This window comes from Rattus norvegicus, chromosome 7, assembly GCF_036323735.1.
Source record: "Rattus norvegicus strain BN/NHsdMcwi chromosome 7, GRCr8, whole genome shotgun sequence".
Lineage (NCBI taxonomy): Eukaryota > Metazoa > Chordata > Mammalia > Rodentia > Muridae > Rattus > Rattus norvegicus.
In genome coordinates, this window is record NC_086025.1 from 30,170,095 (window position 1) to 30,187,780 (window position 17,686).

Sequence of the window (17,686 nt, forward strand, 5' to 3'; positions counted from 1 at the left end):
GTCTCAATCTCCCGTGGCCGCTGTTAAGAACCGGTGGCATAGCGACTGTCACTGTCGGCTCAATCAGCTAGCTTTGTTCTTTCCTGTGTGGTTTTTTTTTTCTTTTCTTTTCTTTTTTTTTTTTTTTTTTGGTTCTTTTTTTTTCCCCCGGAGCTGGGGACCGAACCCAGGGCCTTGCGCTTCCTAGGTAAGCGCTCTACCACTGAGCTAAATCCCCAGCCCCTCCTGTGTGGTTTTATTCATTGTCATGCCTGTGCTGTTTTGTGCCTGCTATCTTGGTGTAGTCACTTATATAGTATGTATACTTTCTACACTGGTTAGTTAAAGACAAGCAATAACTCCAGGTGACCAGCAAGGTAGTTCACCAGGAAAAGTCACCTGTCAGACTAGCCCTGCGACCTCCATTTGATCCACGTGAGCATGGAAGGGAAGATCGGGCCACACAGAGTTGCCCTCTGACCTCTACACGTGTGTCATGGCAGGCACACACCTACACATCATGGCAATACATACAACATATGTGCATACATATCATACCCACCCACACGTACATACGTTATATGTATATGACCCAGTATTAAAGAGAATTATCTTTAAGAGCAAGGGGTAAATCAGCAGGGACTTGATATCTTAAGAGAGAATTGATTATGAAGATCCTCATAATCAATCAAACCCTTGGAAAAATTAGGAAGCTTGATAAAGACATAGCAAGACATAACTGCCTTCGACTTAAATGACATTCTTATCACAAGGATAAAGAATTTAAAGATTAAAATCTTTTCTATGTTACCTAAGCCCCTTTATATTGGAATAGTTATTATTTTCCTTTTTTTCATTAATTCGTTATTTATTCACTTTACATCCCTATAGCAGCCTCCTCCCCGCCTCTCTTCCCAGTCCCACCCTCACAAATCCCTTCCCCCTGCTACCCCCTCCTCTTCTCCTCAGAGAAGGGGAAGCCCGTCTTGGGTACCACCCTGCCCTGGGACATCAAGTCTTAGCAGAACTAAGCTCATTCTTTTCCACTGAAGCCCAGGCTGTCCAGTTGGGGTAAGGGGATCCAATGGCAGGCAACAGAGTCAGAGACAGCCCCCAGCCCCCCACTCTCCAATTGTTAGGGGACTCACATGAAGACCAAGTAGCACTTCTGCTACAAATGTATAGGGGGCCTAGGTCCAGCCCCAGCATGCTCTTTGGTTGGTGGCTCAGTCTCTGTGAGCCCCCATGTATTCAGACTCTATAGGTCTTCTTGTAGTGTCCTTGACCCTTCCGGCTCGCTCAATCCTATCCCCCCACCTCTTCCACAAGATTTCCCGAGCGCCACCTGATGTTTGGCTGTGGGTCTCTGCATCTGCTTCCACCCGCTGCTGGGTGGAGCTTCACAGGAGACAGATATGCTGGGCTCCTGTCTGCAAGCACAGCAGAGCATCATTAATAGTGTCAGGGGTTGGCTCTCTCCCATGGAACCCGTCTCAAGCTGGGCCAGTCACTGATTGGCTGTGCCCTCAATCTCTGCTGCATCCTTATCTCTGTGCCTCTTGTAGGCAATTTTGGTTGGATTTTGTAGGTGGGTTAATGTCCCCCTCCCTCTACGAGAAGTCCTGCCTGGCTACAGGAGGTGGCCACTTCAGGCTCCGTATCCTTTCTGTTAGGAGTCTCAGCTAGAGTCATCCCCATGATTATGTATATATGGTGTGGTATGTGTGTTTGTGTGCATGCGCGAGAGCACCATGGTGCATGTGAGGGAAGTCAGGGGGCAAACATTCAAGAGTTGGTTTTCTCCTTATACCATGGTTCTAGGAATCAAACTCATGCCATGAGGTTTGCACATTGACATTTACCCCCTGGACCATCTCACCAGCTCTGGAAGGATTATTCCCATAAACTGTGAGTCTCTTCAAAGGGTAAAGATTATCTACTTCAACTCAGTTCCCTAGCAGTCTGCTTAGTACGTGCTTAGCACATAGTAGCTGTTCATTAAATGCACATTGACTAAATGAATGGCTAGATGACTACTGCCTTGTGCACATACACAGTTGCCTCTTTGGCCATTTGCTAAGTGTGTTTGTCATTGCATTTTAATTCAATTTAGTGAGTTTTTTTTTATTATCTGAAATTTATAATTAAATAGACATTGTAGGAGGTAGATGTGATGATCCTCACAACGGAAAAAAAAAGCCACAGTTTCTAATGTAAAATAAAATGCTAGCGGGGCTGGGGATTTAGCTCAGTGGTAGAGCGCTTGCCTAGGAAGCGCAAGGCCCTGGGTTCGGTCCCCAGCTCCGAAAAAAAGAACCAAAAAAAAAAAAAAAAAGATATAGACAGCATAGCGGGGGAAGCCAGGACTCAGCAAGGTAAGCTTCTTCCTCCAAATCAGAGAGAGCTGAGGGGGCAGGAGCGGAACCAAGATCTCTTCCTCCATTCCTCATTTGGCTCTTGCAGGGGGCAAGAGAAAGAGTAGGAAGACATCCTGAGGTGGACAGATTATCCAGACAAGTTGGTCAATACAATCATCAGACCAAGAGGGTAGAATCAATTGAAAAGTCCAGGGAAGTTTCGTCGAGGCCACTGTGGGGAGTATTTGGTCTTTAATCTAGGAAAACTTGAAGGAATTGAATTGAGCATCAGTTAGAGGACCCAAGTGAGGTCACGGTTTATAATTTACACTGAGCGAATAAGCAAATCTCATGTAGAATTCACATGCACACTTTGTTCACTCGTGCACACAAATCCTCATTCAGTTTCACACGCCCAGTCAAGTTTAGCTTGGAAACGAACTCTCTGGTCTCACTGTTGGATTCTCTCTGGCGTTCTCTTTAATCACATTCCTCATGTATCAATGAATTGAAACTTTTCCTATGAAGGCCTTCATGTTATTAAACCTAACAATCCATTCTCTTTATCTTCCTGCAGTAGCTGTGTTAGACAGCTGGCATCGTCCTCTTCCTTAAAGCCCTCTTGACTTCTAGAACAGTGGTTCTCAACCTGTGGGTCTTGATCTCTTTGAAGACCAAATGACCCTTTCACAATAATCACCTAAGACCATAGGAAAACAGAGATCTACATTACGATCCATAACAGTAAAAACATTACAGTTATGGAGTAGCAACAAAAACCATGTTATGGGTGGGGGAGGGAGGTCATGGCAACGTGAAGAACTGTGTTAAAGGGTAGCAGCATGAGGAAGGCTGAGAAGCACTGCTTTAAAACATCATCTACTTGTAGCTCATCTCTCACTAAATGCTCCTTCTCTACCTTCCTCATTTGTCCTTGTCACCTCAGCCAAAAGGTGTTTATATTTAATGCTCTCAATTTTAGAATAAGTTCCAAGTTTCTTTTTGCAGCAGACATGCAAGCATACATCAGCTGGGTAAATGATGCATTTCGGAAACATGCCGTTTGATGAGGGGAAGGCACTTGCCAGGCATAAGCTCCACACAGGTGACCTACGGACGTTCATCGGTCCCCTGTCTCTTCTGTTGTAGCATGTTCCTGCCACCCAGTTGGCTCGGCGATCCTTCCTTTCAGCTCGGTGACCTTCTGCGACCCCAGCAATGGTGACTGCCCTTGCAAGCCTGGGGTGGCAGGGCCACATTGTGACAGGTGCATGGTGGGATACTGGGGCTTTGGAGACTACGGCTGCAGACCTTGTGACTGTGCGGGGAGCTGCGACCCGCTCACGGGAGACTGCATCAGCAGGTGAATGTGCATGCTTCTTGTTCTTGTCTTTGTGTGGTTCAAGCTTTGGAGATTGGGAGGTGACCGAATACCATTAAGTAAAGTGCACACAGCTGCACATAACTAAAAGATTTTTTTTGTTCAGTTTGAAGAATCAAAAAGTTGTTCTTGTGTTTGGAGGAAATTAGTTCTTTTTGCAAAATAAATTACTTTGCACAGTAACTTCTTAGCCCAGCACTGTTACTGGAAAGTGAAAGTAAGAGATAGACAAATAGGAAGGTTTGAGTCTATACGACAAGATTCACCCGTTCTTGGTTTCTAAGACACCGCTTACTCAGTTTGCCGTTATGTTCTGTTCTGCTAGCAATGCTGACGTGGACTGGTATCACGAAGTCCCCGCCTTTCACTCTCTGCACAATAAGAGTGAGCCAGGCTGGGAGTGGGAAGATGAGCAGGGATTTTCTGCACTTCGACACTCAGGTGAGACGCACAGGGCCACTACCATGTTTCCAGGCCTCCTCTTGAGCAGTAGTGATTGTGTCAAACCAGGGGACAGCTTTTTGAATCTTCTGAGGGGCATCCTTTAGTTGTGAGTTTTAACAAACGAATGGCCTGTCCCCATAGATACAAAAGTAAAAAAAAAAAGTTGAGGATTATTTTAATGGGCTGTTGTTTTTATGATTTTATATTTTATATAAAAATATAACAAATATATATTTATATGTATTATTAATATAGGATTTTATATATTTACAGTTTATATATGTGGTATATATAAATTTTATTGTTATATCAATAAATCTTTGTCGATTATATACATTTAGTTATATCTAATACATATTTATATGCTATAATTTTATATTAAAATATATAACAGAGAAAAAATGTAGAACATCACCGTAAATACTCAAAGTTCCCAGTGTTGCCCATTTACCTAGTTGCAAATTGCAAACTAAAAAACAAGGCCATGGTTTTAGATTTCAGACTTCCTTTCATTATCATAGAGAACAGAACCCACTCTGGGTCTTTTAAAAGTGCCCTAGGGTGGTTCATCCTTACTTCCTGTTAGCCCATAGGTCTGAACTCCTGACCACAGCTACCAGAGTGTGAAATCAGAATCGAAGGATCTATGATGTCTGCCCCCCCTGCCCACTGCACACTCTGTCCTCTCTGGCCCACAGAGGTTGTTTTCTAACACAGCCTGCATCTGGTTTGTTTCCTCCTTTTCCTAACATGGCTGTGTGTTGAAACCTGAGATGAGGCTGAGAAGATGGCTCAGCCAATAAATGCTGGCACAGCAAGCATAAGGATCTGAATCTGACCTCTGTTGAGTGACAAACTTTCCCTGGGAAGACACAACATACAGGTCTATTCACCCAACGGGAAACCCAGAGAGACCAAAGTACAGATACCACCAAGTCCAACTTGGTGAACCAATGAATTTTATTGGGATTACTTACAGGAGTATGGGTGAAGGGTCACTCAGAGAGGCAGAAATGACTCAAAGACATCTGTATCACCATGGGTGACAGCTCACAAAATCTGGGACACCTAGGATACATTGCACAGCCAGCAGGCAGCTCAACAGGTTGGAGAGTGTCCTGTCTGGGTTCTTCTGTAAGTGTACCCTTCTTCAGGGCAGCTTAGCTGGTTTCTGCCTTTTTCAGGCAGCTGGTCAGATCTTCTCTGCAGCTTTTCTACTCTGAGAGTCTTCCTGGTACCGCTACTCACCTGAAAGTCTTTCTCATCTGAGGGGCACTCTCAGGTTTATGCTTACTCTGGCAAGGAAAGGCATAGTGAATCTGGTCGGTTTCAGGGACTTCCTGAAGCTGTTTTCAGTTCTTTATCTTTTTCCTGAGGGAGCTTCTCTGCAGGATGGATTGTTTCAGTCTAGGAGGAAACTGTTACACAGTAAGGCACACACCTTTACTCCCAGCTCTTGGGGAGAAGGAAAGAAAGGCAGACAAGAGGACACCTGGGGCTTGCTGGCCAGGCAATCTAGCTATTATCAGCAAGCTCCCAGTTTAATGAGAGGAACTGTGTCAAGAAATAAAGTAGAACTAAAGAAGATACTTGGCATTCACTCTAGCCTCAACTATACACATGCATCCCACACACATACCCTAAAGTGCACATGTATACAGATAAATAAATAAACAAGTAAAGATACAAATGTATTTGAGTATGATTTAACAAAACTGTGTTACTTGACTATAATATTTTCCAAACATTTTATTGGTTTCAGACATACAGAGAAATTTGGAATTGTCGTTTAACTTAATCTACATATTAAATAACGAAGGAAACATTCTTTTAAGATTTTCTTAGGGAACCTATAGCCCAAGACCAAGAATTATGGTGCGTGATTTTTTTTTTTGCAAGGGCCTTTTTTTTCCTATAATAAATTTTGTTTAAAAATTTTTATTTAAAGATTCACACCAGACATGATAACACAAGCCTTTAACCCCATCATGTGGGAGGCAGAGGCATGAGGATCTCTGTGAGGACAGGTTAGTCTACATAGCAAGTTCCAGTTCAGTCAGGGCTACATGGAGAAACAATGTCTCAACAACAACAAAATCCATGAACCCAAATTTGAGAGTCAGTGTTATTTGCTATTCTGATTTTCTCACTAAACATAGTATCATAATAATTTTCCTAATGGTCTCATTTTAACTTATAATGGAAAGAAGGTAGAAAACATAAACAAGATTGTCTTATTTATTTATTTATTTATTTATTTATTTATGTTTGAGACAAAGTCTAATTGTACAGGCCCAGTAGGCCCGGAATTGGCTGTGAACCTGTCTCTGCCTCCCAAGTGCTGGAATTATAGATGCGAACCGTGCTTGGTTCTCATATTTATCTTTGTAGGCATTTGAGAAAGAAGACAAATATTTATCATTATTTTTGGCCTCCGTGGTATTTAGTCTGTATTTTATCACTTTATCCACTCTGCAAGCTGTCTTCTACTCTGCCACAACAATGACTTCTAATCTGTAACTGCTTGGTGGACCAAATTTGTAATAATCAGGTCATTTGGACTCCAGGACATCCACTAAACCCATTGTGCATGTTATCAGGGAGCTGGCAGCTCGCCCAGTGAGCAAATAAAGTGTCCCACAGCTGTCAGGCCTAGAATGTCCCCAGGGAGCCTCTGGGAACCATCTGGACGAGTTTCTGAGTGAGGAAGACAGCCCTGCTTCAACATTCCCTTTGGGTGTAGCTCAATGTTCCTGGGTCCCTTTCTTCAACAAAAACGACAGCCAGTTTCTTAAGCACTTAAAAAAGCCCGTTCAAGCTGCCTACCTGTCTACTGGAAACACCATTAAAAGCTTTCATCTATAAGGCAGTATGCCAAAAATCGGTATTTGTCACAAAATAAACTCTCTCTCTCTCTCTCTCTCTCTCTCTCTCTCTCTCTCTCTCTCTCTCTCTCTCCCCTCTTTCCCTCCCTTTCTCTTTTTCCCACCTTCCTCAGTGCCAGAGATGAAACCCTGAGCCATGTAGACGCTAGGCAAAGAGTTCAACAGCTGAGCTCATTCCCAGCCCTCTCATCTGACATTTCTACCAGTCGTGAGGTAGAAAATACCAGACGTGAACTCTGACTTCCCGAATGACGAACCTGGCTTTAACTAGTACCAGAAAACTGGGAGCAATGTTCATCTTTCAAAATGTTCCAGCCACCTACTGTAACCAGACAGGCCTCTTCCATTTCCAGGAGTCAAATGCAAAGTTTCGTTCTCTGAGATCGACTCTCGGGATCTGTCCAGGCTGGGCCTGAACTCCTGGGAAATAGTCCCCTGGGCTCAGCTTTCTGAGTAGCTAAGACAACAGCATAACCCCCCAATTCCCCCCCAGAACCCAGCTTGACCAATGCATATTAATGCTTGAGCTCTTAACCATGCAAAGAAAGGGTATTGTCAGGCAGCCAAAGACAAACCTTCAAATGACAGACTTGTGTGTGCCCCCGAAAGGACTAACAAGAGAGCTTTGTAGCGGGGAATGGTGTACACCATTCACTCATAGCTCCATTAGGTTTTATAACAGCACAGCAGCATTGCGGCCAGCACACGCCCTGCTGTAAGGCAGCTTTCAAAGGCCATGGGCCATTCACTCACCACTCCAGTGAGATCCTCTGCTGTGTTTAGATGATGAGCAAATCACAGCAGCGTGCTGTAAGCATCTTTAACTTCTCTTTCCCACTATGTAATTTTACCCGGGATCTTACACTTTCGAACTCTATGCTCTTTTCTGCAGCGTGGGCTGCTATAGCTGATGTGCCGTAGTTTTCTACGCCGCTCTCACTGGATTGGCGTTTCTGCCCAGATGTTTTGTTGATCTTTTCTGATTCACTCCAGCCTCCTTATCCTAGAGCACCCATCATTTTCCCTCTTTCCTGATACTTCTGGATTAGTGCCAGTCAACTTTGCTATAGGAAGCTACCCTTTCTCATTCACTCTAGAAGCCCCAATCCAAGATCTTCTCTGTCCCTGGAACCTGAGTGTTGCACCTGTCTTCGTTAGGGTTCTATTGCTGTGAAGAGACACCGCTACCAAGACAACTCTTAGAAAGGGAAACGTTTAATTGGGGCTGGCTTACAGTTTCAGAGGTTCAGTCCATTGTCATCACGGTGGGCAGCATGGCAGCCTGCAGGCAGAGATGATGTTAGAGGAGTTTAGCGTCCTGCATATTGATCTGAAGGCAGCCAGGAGGAGGCTCTCTTCCACCCTGGGTGGAGCCCGAGCATAGGAGGCCTCAAGGCCTGCCTACACAGTGACGCACTTCCTCCAACAAGGCCACACTTCTTAATAGCGCCCTGCTCTATGGTCAACCATTCAAACGCATGAAACTGTGGAGGCCAAACCATCAGTCTAGGCATGGTAAAGTGCATGGCTCCAGGGGCAAAGCTGGGAGAGAGATCACCCAGCAACAACTCGGCCACCTAGGTCTGTTCCCAGTACCTCCGGTTCCTTGCTGACTGCTGCTCTTACTGAGGTCTCATTTCGGCAGCTCCTCCCTTCTGAGAGCTATCATTCTACGTCCCTTAGAGCAACAAACTAGATAGACGAATTGCTACAAAAGCTTTTAAAACTCTCAAGTCCGGGAATGTTCCCCTACTGCTCCTGTTTCTGTTAGCGATATCACAGTCCTCTGTCATTAACTGGGAACTTGGTTTTTATGGCGCTCATTTCTGTTCAAAGGTGTTGTAAGTCTTCTCCAGGGCCTGGCAGTTTTCTCACATGCCAGTTCTAGTAAGTGAATTCAAGGGTTGGAAGAAACTACCCTATCGTTTTGTAGAAGACCATTCCTAGATCTTTCTTTAGCCATGAAGGCTTTGCTCATCTTCCCAAACATGAGACCCTCCCACCTGAGCATGCTGGACTTCTATCAAGACCACTTAGTCACTTTTAGACACACCCTTTGGCTTACCAAATTGCAAGCCTTAGGCAAGAGTCATATCTTGATCATACTTAGGTGTTCTGCAGGATATCACCCTGCCCAGCACATCATATGGTATCCAGTTACCTCCAAGTATTGTATTTGATTTTCCTTGACATTTTAATTAACTGGATATTTAGTATACTTAATTACTTTCCTGTGAGTTTATACTTTTGGTTCTTTTTCATTAACATAAAGTGTTGACAGTAGACTGTATTTATCACATCACTTTGTCACTGGAATTTGATGTTGATTTTATCTTCCATATTTTACTCCGGTCGATATTTTATTAGATGATAATTGCATTGAAAAGGAGACTTTACTTGTATTAAATAATTTTTGTGACTGCATAATACTTCCATGTGTTAAATGAATCAATGAAGGAATAAACTGTTGCCTAGATTTGCACCCCCAATAACGCAGTTTTCCATTTGCTTTACATAGGTAAATGTGAATGTAAGGAACAAGTGTTAGGAAACCCCAAGGCCTTCTGTGGAATGAAGTATTCATATGGTGAGTGTGAATCCTTGATGCTGGTGTATTCTCTATTCAGGCTACGTACAGAGGTTTCTAAGGAAACTAGATGCCTGGCTGATGCGATTCTGTACTGCATTAGATGCTTGGGCAATGGTAAGAAGGCTGTTCATGAGGCATTAATCAAAACTGGGGGTGGCATAGGCTTTGAATCCCAGCACTGGGAGGCAGAGGCAGGTGTATCCCTGTGTGTTTGAGGCCAGCCTGCTCTACAAATGGAGTTCCAGGATAGCCAGACTACACAGAGAAACTATCTCAAAAAAGCAAAACAAAAGATTGGTGATTCACCTAGGTCTGTTTCCCAATATCTCTAAATATTCTTCTACCATTCAAATGCCAAAAATATATAGCATATGGCAGAAGGAAAATAGTTTCTCTAATGAATGACTTTACTGTCTTCCAATTCTAAATGGCTCTGTAATCATAGTGTATTACACTGTGTAGCAGTGAGTTGGTTAACTGCTCTGGCTCCCAGCAAGTTGTGCACACACTGTACCTGCCTGAGAGCTGTCTAGATTCTCTCTCGAATGAAAGACACACAGACACAGACACACACACAGACACACACAGACACACACACACAGACAGACACACACAGACACAGACACACACACAGACACACACACACACACACACACACACACACACCCCAGGTAATTTTGTTATGCCTTGGCAAGCTCAGTGGCTGGACACTCCTAACCCTCCCCAAAGCCAGCGCATTCTCCCCTCCTCCAGCATTCCTGACTTAACGCCTCTTAAATCTATATTTTATCTTGTTCCCCTGGCTCCGTCTGGGCAGCCCCCTTATCTTTGCTGCCCAAGACGCTTCTGAGCAGCCTTTCTGGGGGCCACTTCTCTTCTTCTACCTACATTTTGGTGGTTCCTCCCTCCTGTTCCCTCCTCCTGCTTTCTCCATCCTACTCCCTTCTTCTCATGGAGATCCCTTCTTTCCTCACTGTGTTTCTTCTCCCGGGAACCTAGAAGCACTCTCTCTCTCTCTCTCTCTCTCTCTCTCTCTCTCTCTCTCTCTCTCCCTCCCTCCCTCCCTCCCTCCCTCCCTCCCCACCCACCCCCTGCCCCAGCCATTGGCCATTGGCTCTTTATTGATCAATCAAAAACCAATAGGGGATGGGGATTTTCAGTTTTTGGACACACAGATTCCAGATTTGGGGGCTGAATCCAGACAAAGCGTTAGAACCAATTCCCAACAACACTGTGTGCTACAGGGAGGGAGGGAAGGAGGGAGGGAGGGAAGATTGTAGGTATTTTTATTACAGAGGAATGATAAATGTTTGAACTGGTCTACTTTATTCTACATTTTACAATGTGTATATTAAAATATCACATAGGATTTCATAGGCGTGCTATTTCTATGTGTCAATTTAGAAATATTTTTTAATTATTGGAAATTAAAAGCAGGGTCTGGAGGGATGGTTCAGCAGCTAAGAACAGTTCTAGTCTAGCAGAGGACCAGGGTTTAGTTGCCACAGAGCAGCTCACGATGCTCGCTGTCACTCAAGGAGGGGATCTGATGCTTTCTTCTGGCCTCCCTGGGCACCAGGCACATGTGTGGTGCACATACATACATGCAGGCAAACACTCATACACATAAAATCAGAATAAATAAATCTTAAAATAAATCAAATGAGAAGAATACTGAAGCACTTCCAGCAAGTAGGAGTGCAGTCTGCCTCACCTGGTCAGCCCAGATTGTAGTTCAAAGAACAGTAAATAATCAATAATGTTACGTAACCTCTGTAGAAGGATGTAAAATATACTCTACCCAAGCATTTTGTTCTCTATCATAATATCATACACAGTCAACCAAAGGGGATAATATGATCTGAACCTAAATTAAAACCAGGACAATATTTCTACTCTCCTACTTATTCTCCCTGTAGATTTGATGCATCATTAGACTTCGTCTTGAATTTTCTTTCTTTCTGAGACAGGGTTTCTCTGTGTAGCCCTGGCTGTCCTGGAACTCACAGAGATCTGCCTGCCTCTGCCTCCCAAGTGCTGGGATTCCGGTGTGTGCTATTGTGCCTGGCTCAGCTGAATATACTTAAAACTGTATTTGCAGTGAATAGGCAATGGTTAATATCTTTCTGGTGTCATAATATTGGAGGAGGCAAAAGTTGAGATTTCCAAATAAAGGGAAAATAAAATATAAATGAGATTAAATCACCGAAAAAGTGAATGAGCCTCGTGACCTTAAAGGCAGATTTCTGTATCCTGATTTTCATTAACTCGCCCTTCCATCACACTTGGGAATGACTATTCAAATAGTTCCAGTTTCAAAAGAAAACATGGAACCCGTAAGCTTTTTCTTTCTTTCTTTTTTTTTAATGTTTTGAATTATGTCATTACAGTGTTAAAAATCAAGATTTTATCAGCTCATGATAAAGGTTCCCACGCTGAGGTCAACGTGAAGATTAAGAAAGTCTTACAGGCTACCAAACTGAAGATCTTACGAGGCAAGAGAACACTCTATCCCGAGTCCTGGACTAACAGAGGCTGCACCTGCCCGATCCTCAATCCAGGTGAGCACCAGTTAGACTTGGTCCACCGTGTGAGCCTTGTCTCTGTGCACTGGCTGTCTTACGGTACATCCTCCGAACCAAACCTCCTTAAAAGGATGTCTCCTTTCACCTTATGAATACTGCGTAAAATCCAAAAGGAATTCTTTGAACTAACATTAAAATACACAAAATCAAAAGCCTCCTCCATGTGCTCTAAAAAGGGAAAGGATTTTAAAGTCCAGCAATATAACACTTTCTATCCGGAAAGAGCAACCTCGGATTGGTTCCGGGTGCCTGCTGCGTGGACCGCACTGCCGCGAGATATAACCGCTTTGTGTGTTATTTGAAAGCGAGGCCCTACTACAGGAGAACCTGCTCCCCAAGGAAGCACCAATGCAAAAGCCCATCTGTGCAAATAACACTGAAACCGCTTCTGCTGCTGCACGAGAAGCATCTGTTTCTCCTGGATCGAAAACAACTCCCAAGGTTTCATCGGGTTGCTTTCCGTTGAAAGATCATTCTGGTTTGAAATGAGAAACAGCCGGGGGGGGTGGGGTGGGGGGATGATAATTCAAATACAATCTTAGTGAGACCTGGAATGGAGCGAGATTTGATTTGAACCTTAAGACTATAAGGCAGAGATGGTGGCGATAGCGGTCATAGATGAGTTCTTATGACCCCTTAGGGGTCCGGGCTTCCGGGACTCTGTGGAGATAGCCCTCCGGCAGTGGTACTCTCAGAATGTGCACCAGCTCAGAGAGGGATCTCTCGTGACAACTGTCCATGGGGATGTGTAAGAACTCTGCTGATGGTACCAAAACCCGAGTCGTCCTACATGTAAACAACGTCCACCTCCCCGACTGTGTCTGCACCTACTTCTCTACTCCCTTGCTAAATTTGAAAGCAGGGCTAAGCTTTCTTATCATAGTCCTTCCAATGTCCACTCTAGCCCTCAAACAATACTAACATAGCCATCAGTAACAGGTTCCGGGAAAACAAATACTTCTTCCCTCTTCTGCCTTTTGTGATTTCCTGTGTATGCGGTAGGGCACCGCTGAGACAGGTGCATCATTTGTATCCTGGGTCCAATTTATTATTGGGGAATCCCTTATGAGCCAGGAGACCACAGTTATGTTAATAAGAGCTCTTAATTAACAAATTAAAAGAAACAGATAACAGCAAAACTACAAATAAAATATCCCTTTAGTCTGAAACACAATAAACAGTGATTTAAAAAAAAAAAAAGTAATGTTTTCTCAAGTTAACTAACATTTTGGTACCTTCATCCCTCTGATGTTTAGTTTACTTAATTCCATTTACAGTTCAATAAGATAGAAGGAAAACTTCCTTAATGGTAAAAAATAAATAGTTCCAAAGAATAAGTAAGAATCTGGGATTTTTGAATACAGGAAACAAAGAGTCATTTATTTATATTCTGTTTTCCAATGATCTGTGCTTAAGGGCTCTTCTGAGCAATTTTCTATTATCTTGGCAAAGGGGGAGAGGTGAGAGAGAGATGAGAGAGAGAGAGAGAGAGAGAGAGAGAGAGAGAGAGAGAGAGAGAGAGACTAATCCAGTTTTGCCGGATGACATTGAAAACAAAGCTTCGGCCATCTGCGCCACTCTCCAGGAAGTGAGCTCTATTTCCTACTCAAGTCTGTGCCAGCGTCAAAGAACCAACGAGTTCGTCACAATTGAAAACATAAGCACAATTATTCAAAGAATTCTTGAAAACATGTTTACTTGCTTTGAAGAAAAATCTGGAAACCGCCAAAGCAAAACCAGACACAGTTTCATTTTGCTTTTGTTTTTCCATTTTTACAAGTCCGATGCCTAAAACCAAGGAAGACTGATAAGAAAACTCTGAAACCTTCCGCCTCAATGTGTCTTCCCAGCAGCCTCTGAAAAGGAACCTCTAAACCCATGTATTGCATCCCAGCGCTCAGGAGGCAGACAGGTGGATTCCTCAGTTTGAGGCCAGCCTGGTCTACAGAGTGAGTTCCAGGACAGCCAGGGCTACACAGAGAATCCAAAAGGGGAGGGGGCAGAGAAGAAAGGAAAGAAAGGAGAGAGAGAGAGAGAGAGAGAGAGAGAGAGAGAGAGAGAGAGAGAGAGAGAGAAGCACTCTACTATTCATCCATGCATACAACCTTGTCTTCTGTGACACCAAAGTACACTTTCTTTTTTCATAGATAAAAAAAGCTTTGTGCCTTCAAACATATAACAAAGCAGACATCAATCTGTAAAGATAGACAAATTAAATATAAAGTGCTACTGGGACTGGAGAGGTGGCTCACTGGTTAAGGGCACTGGCTCCTTTCCCAAAGGTCCTGGGTTCAATTCCCAGCAGCCACGTGGTGCCTCACAACCATCTGTAATGGGATCTGATGCCCACCTCTGGCTAGTGTAAAGACAGGGCACTCACATATATAAAATACATAAATAAATCCTTAATACACACACACACACACACACACACACACACACACACACTACTAAGAGATATAAATGAAGACACTATGTGTTATGATTTGATGTTTGTCTGAGAGTTCTATTGCAGTGAGCAGACACATGACCAAGGCCACTCTTATAAGGACAACATTTACTTGGGGCTGGCTTCCAGGTTCAGAGGGTCAGTCCATTATCATCAAGGCGGGAACATGGCAGCATCCAGGCAGGCATGGCACTGGAGCTGAGAGTTCTACATCTTGTTCCAAAGGAAGCCAGGAAGCATCCTCAGGCAGCTAGGAGGAGGGGTCTCCAAGCCCACCCCACAGTGACACACTTCCTCCAACAAGACCACACCTTCTAATAATGCCACTCCCTGGGCCAAGCATATGCAAACCTTCAAAATGGTACACCATACCATTCAATATCATTTATATAAGTTTTATATCAATATAGTAAATGGTAAAGACCTGTACTATTTGTTCTATTTATGGCTTTAAAGTAATTTAAAATACTTGATCTTTGTCCTTTTTTTTATTTGTATTTTTAAACACATATTTGTATTTTGTGTGTATGCATGTTTTTACCTGCATGCATGTCTGTGCACCATGTTCATGCAGTGCCTAGAGGCCTGGAGAGGGTGTTGAGTCTCCTCGGATTGGAGTTACAAATGGTTGTAAACTGTCATGTGGGTGCTCGGAATCGAACCAGGGTCCCCCATAAGAACAGCCGCTGCTCTTAACCACTGAGTCATCTCACCAGCCCTGAAGTTCTGGTGGATTTGTAAATGCTTATTGTGTTTGTAAAAAGAGAACTTTATTATTTAAGTATTAGGCAAAGCAATACACACACACACACACACACACACACACACACACACACGAGTGCATAGCCATGCAAGTGTCCTAGCTCTGAGTTATAGCAACAGTCCTTTTTTATTTGAGACAAAGTCTTGCTACATTGCCCAGGTGACCTCAGACTTGGGATTCTCTTGCCTTAGTGTCCCAAGTAGCCATAATAACTAGCGTTACAGACATGTGTCACTACACATGGCTCATAAATTTAAACTGATACTTATTTGAATTTTAACATCTAGTGTCTTCATTAAAACTTCTGAAGAATACAGCTTTTTGTCTTAGAAAGTTATAGGCATAATTATTTTTTTCTAATCCTAGCCTTTATAAAATTGTTTCTGCATGTCAAAGTTGACACCACGTGGGATACCGTCATTTCCTTAATTAATACAGAAAGAGACAGGACTGTGTCTGTGCAGTTGATAGCCAAGCTTTTTTTTTCTTAAGCCTGAACTTTTTTAATTATAAGGGCAGCAATGAGTGTGATCGAGTTTCATTAGTTTTTGTCATTGTTTTTATTTTATTCATAAGCAAGCTACTTATAGTCATTCCTCAAAGTGTATAGAGAATGTGTGTCCTTTTACGACACCTGTAACTTTCCTTTAACATTTTTCTTTTTCTTTTTTCATTTATTTATGTTTGTGATCACACTGCCTCTGTCATCAGACACACCGGAAGAGGGCATCCGATCCCATTACAGATTGTTGTGAGCCACCATGTGGTTGCTGGGAATTGAACTCAGGACCTCTGGAAGAGCAGTCAGTGCTCTTAACCGCTGAGCCATGCTTCCAGCCCAATATTTTTCAAATAGTTGCTTCATTTTTGCAAAGTCTTTTTGGTTTGGTTTGGTTTGGTTTGGTTTGGTTTGGTTTGGTTTGGTTTGGTTTGCTTGCTTGTTGTTCTTCCAGACTGGGTCCCTCTGTGTAGCTCTGGCTGTCCCGGAACTCTCACTAAAGGCTAAGTTGTGGAACTCACTCTATAGACCAGGCTGGCTTCGAATTCAGAGACCCACCTGCCACTGCCTCCCAAGTGCTGGGATGACAGGTGTGCGCCAGCACCACCTGATTCGTAAAGTCCTTCTTAATTGCTGCTGCCAAACACACACAGCGATCTCCAAGGAATATTGATGGATCAAGTGCCCATGGATCCCCTCCTCCTCTCTCAGTCGGGGTGGAACAATACGGAAGTCAAGATTCAGACAGCTCTGAGTTTGAGTCCCAACCCCTGAGCCTCAGTTTCTCACTTGTACAGAGGAAGAGACAAGGGACTTTATAAGTCATTGTCGAGGTCACACGAGATAACATGTGCACAGTATATGGTGTATATTATATACTAAATGTCATCTGTCAGTATCTGTGACCCTCCATCTTATAAAACCTGTGTAAAACCATGAGCCAGTAACGCTGGACCTGCTAAGGTCACAGCACGTGCTTTAATCGAGTTTAATGTGTGCCCAGTGGTGATGCCGCAAACCTTTGATCCCGATACTCTGGAGGCAGGGGCTGGAGGATCTCTGTGTGTTGCAGGCCAGCCTGGTCTACAGAGCAAGTTCCAGGACAGCCAGAGAGCTACGTGGAGAAAAAACTGCGTCTTGAAAAGACAAAAACAAACTCAAAACAAAGGCCAAAGGGTGTAACTCACGTATCCTGTTTGTGTTTTCAGGCTTGGAGTACCTGGTAGCTGGCTATGAGGACGTGAGAACAGGCAGATTAATTGTGAATATGAAAAGCTTCGTCCAGCCCTGGAAACCAGCTCTTGGGAGAAGAGTCATGCACATCTTAAAAAGAGAATGCGTGGAGCACTGAAGAAGGTCTTAAGCACACAGGGGCTCTTCTCTGAGTAGCAGACACACAAGACTAATGAAAAAGAGACCTCGAAATAAAACTGGAATATTTTTTTAAGTGCCAAAATGAGGGGGGGGGAGTGTTCCAATGTGTAGGTCTTGACTAACCATATCCATTCTAGATCTGTGTTTGAAGACAGTCTTGCTCCATAAAGAGAAATGGAAACCCCAAGTCCATACCTGCTTTAAGTGAGACTGCTTCTGAAAGCCATAGTTTACTGAGAATATCTTAACAGAGACACGATATCTCACAGGCATCCATTCCCTGACAGGGTCTCCCCTCCCCCCCCCCCCCCCCCGCTTCAGATACGTGTTTGAAGCTATTTAAGGAAATCAATGAGGTTTTTTAGGGACATACCCTCCCC

The 17,686-nt window shown here is 43.6% G+C and overlaps 1 protein-coding gene across 1 annotated transcript in view; it reads left to right on the plus strand.

Annotated features, from left to right (window-relative positions):
• Ntn4 (netrin 4) overlaps positions 1 to 17,313 on the plus strand; it is a 113,771-nt gene extending 96,458 nt beyond the window's left edge. Inside the window, exons 6-10 of the mRNA NM_001106780.1 lie at positions 3,486 to 3,699; positions 4,043 to 4,158; positions 9,565 to 9,633; positions 12,027 to 12,197; positions 17,141 to 17,313. Of these exons, the coding sequence (NP_001100250.1) occupies positions 3,486 to 3,699; positions 4,043 to 4,158; positions 9,565 to 9,633; positions 12,027 to 12,197; positions 17,141 to 17,283 (713 nt within the window). The 3' untranslated portion in view covers positions 17,284 to 17,313. The remainder of the gene's footprint in view (positions 1 to 3,485; positions 3,700 to 4,042; positions 4,159 to 9,564; positions 9,634 to 12,026; positions 12,198 to 17,140) is intronic.
• The last annotated feature ends 373 nt before the right edge of the window (positions 17,314 to 17,686 follow it).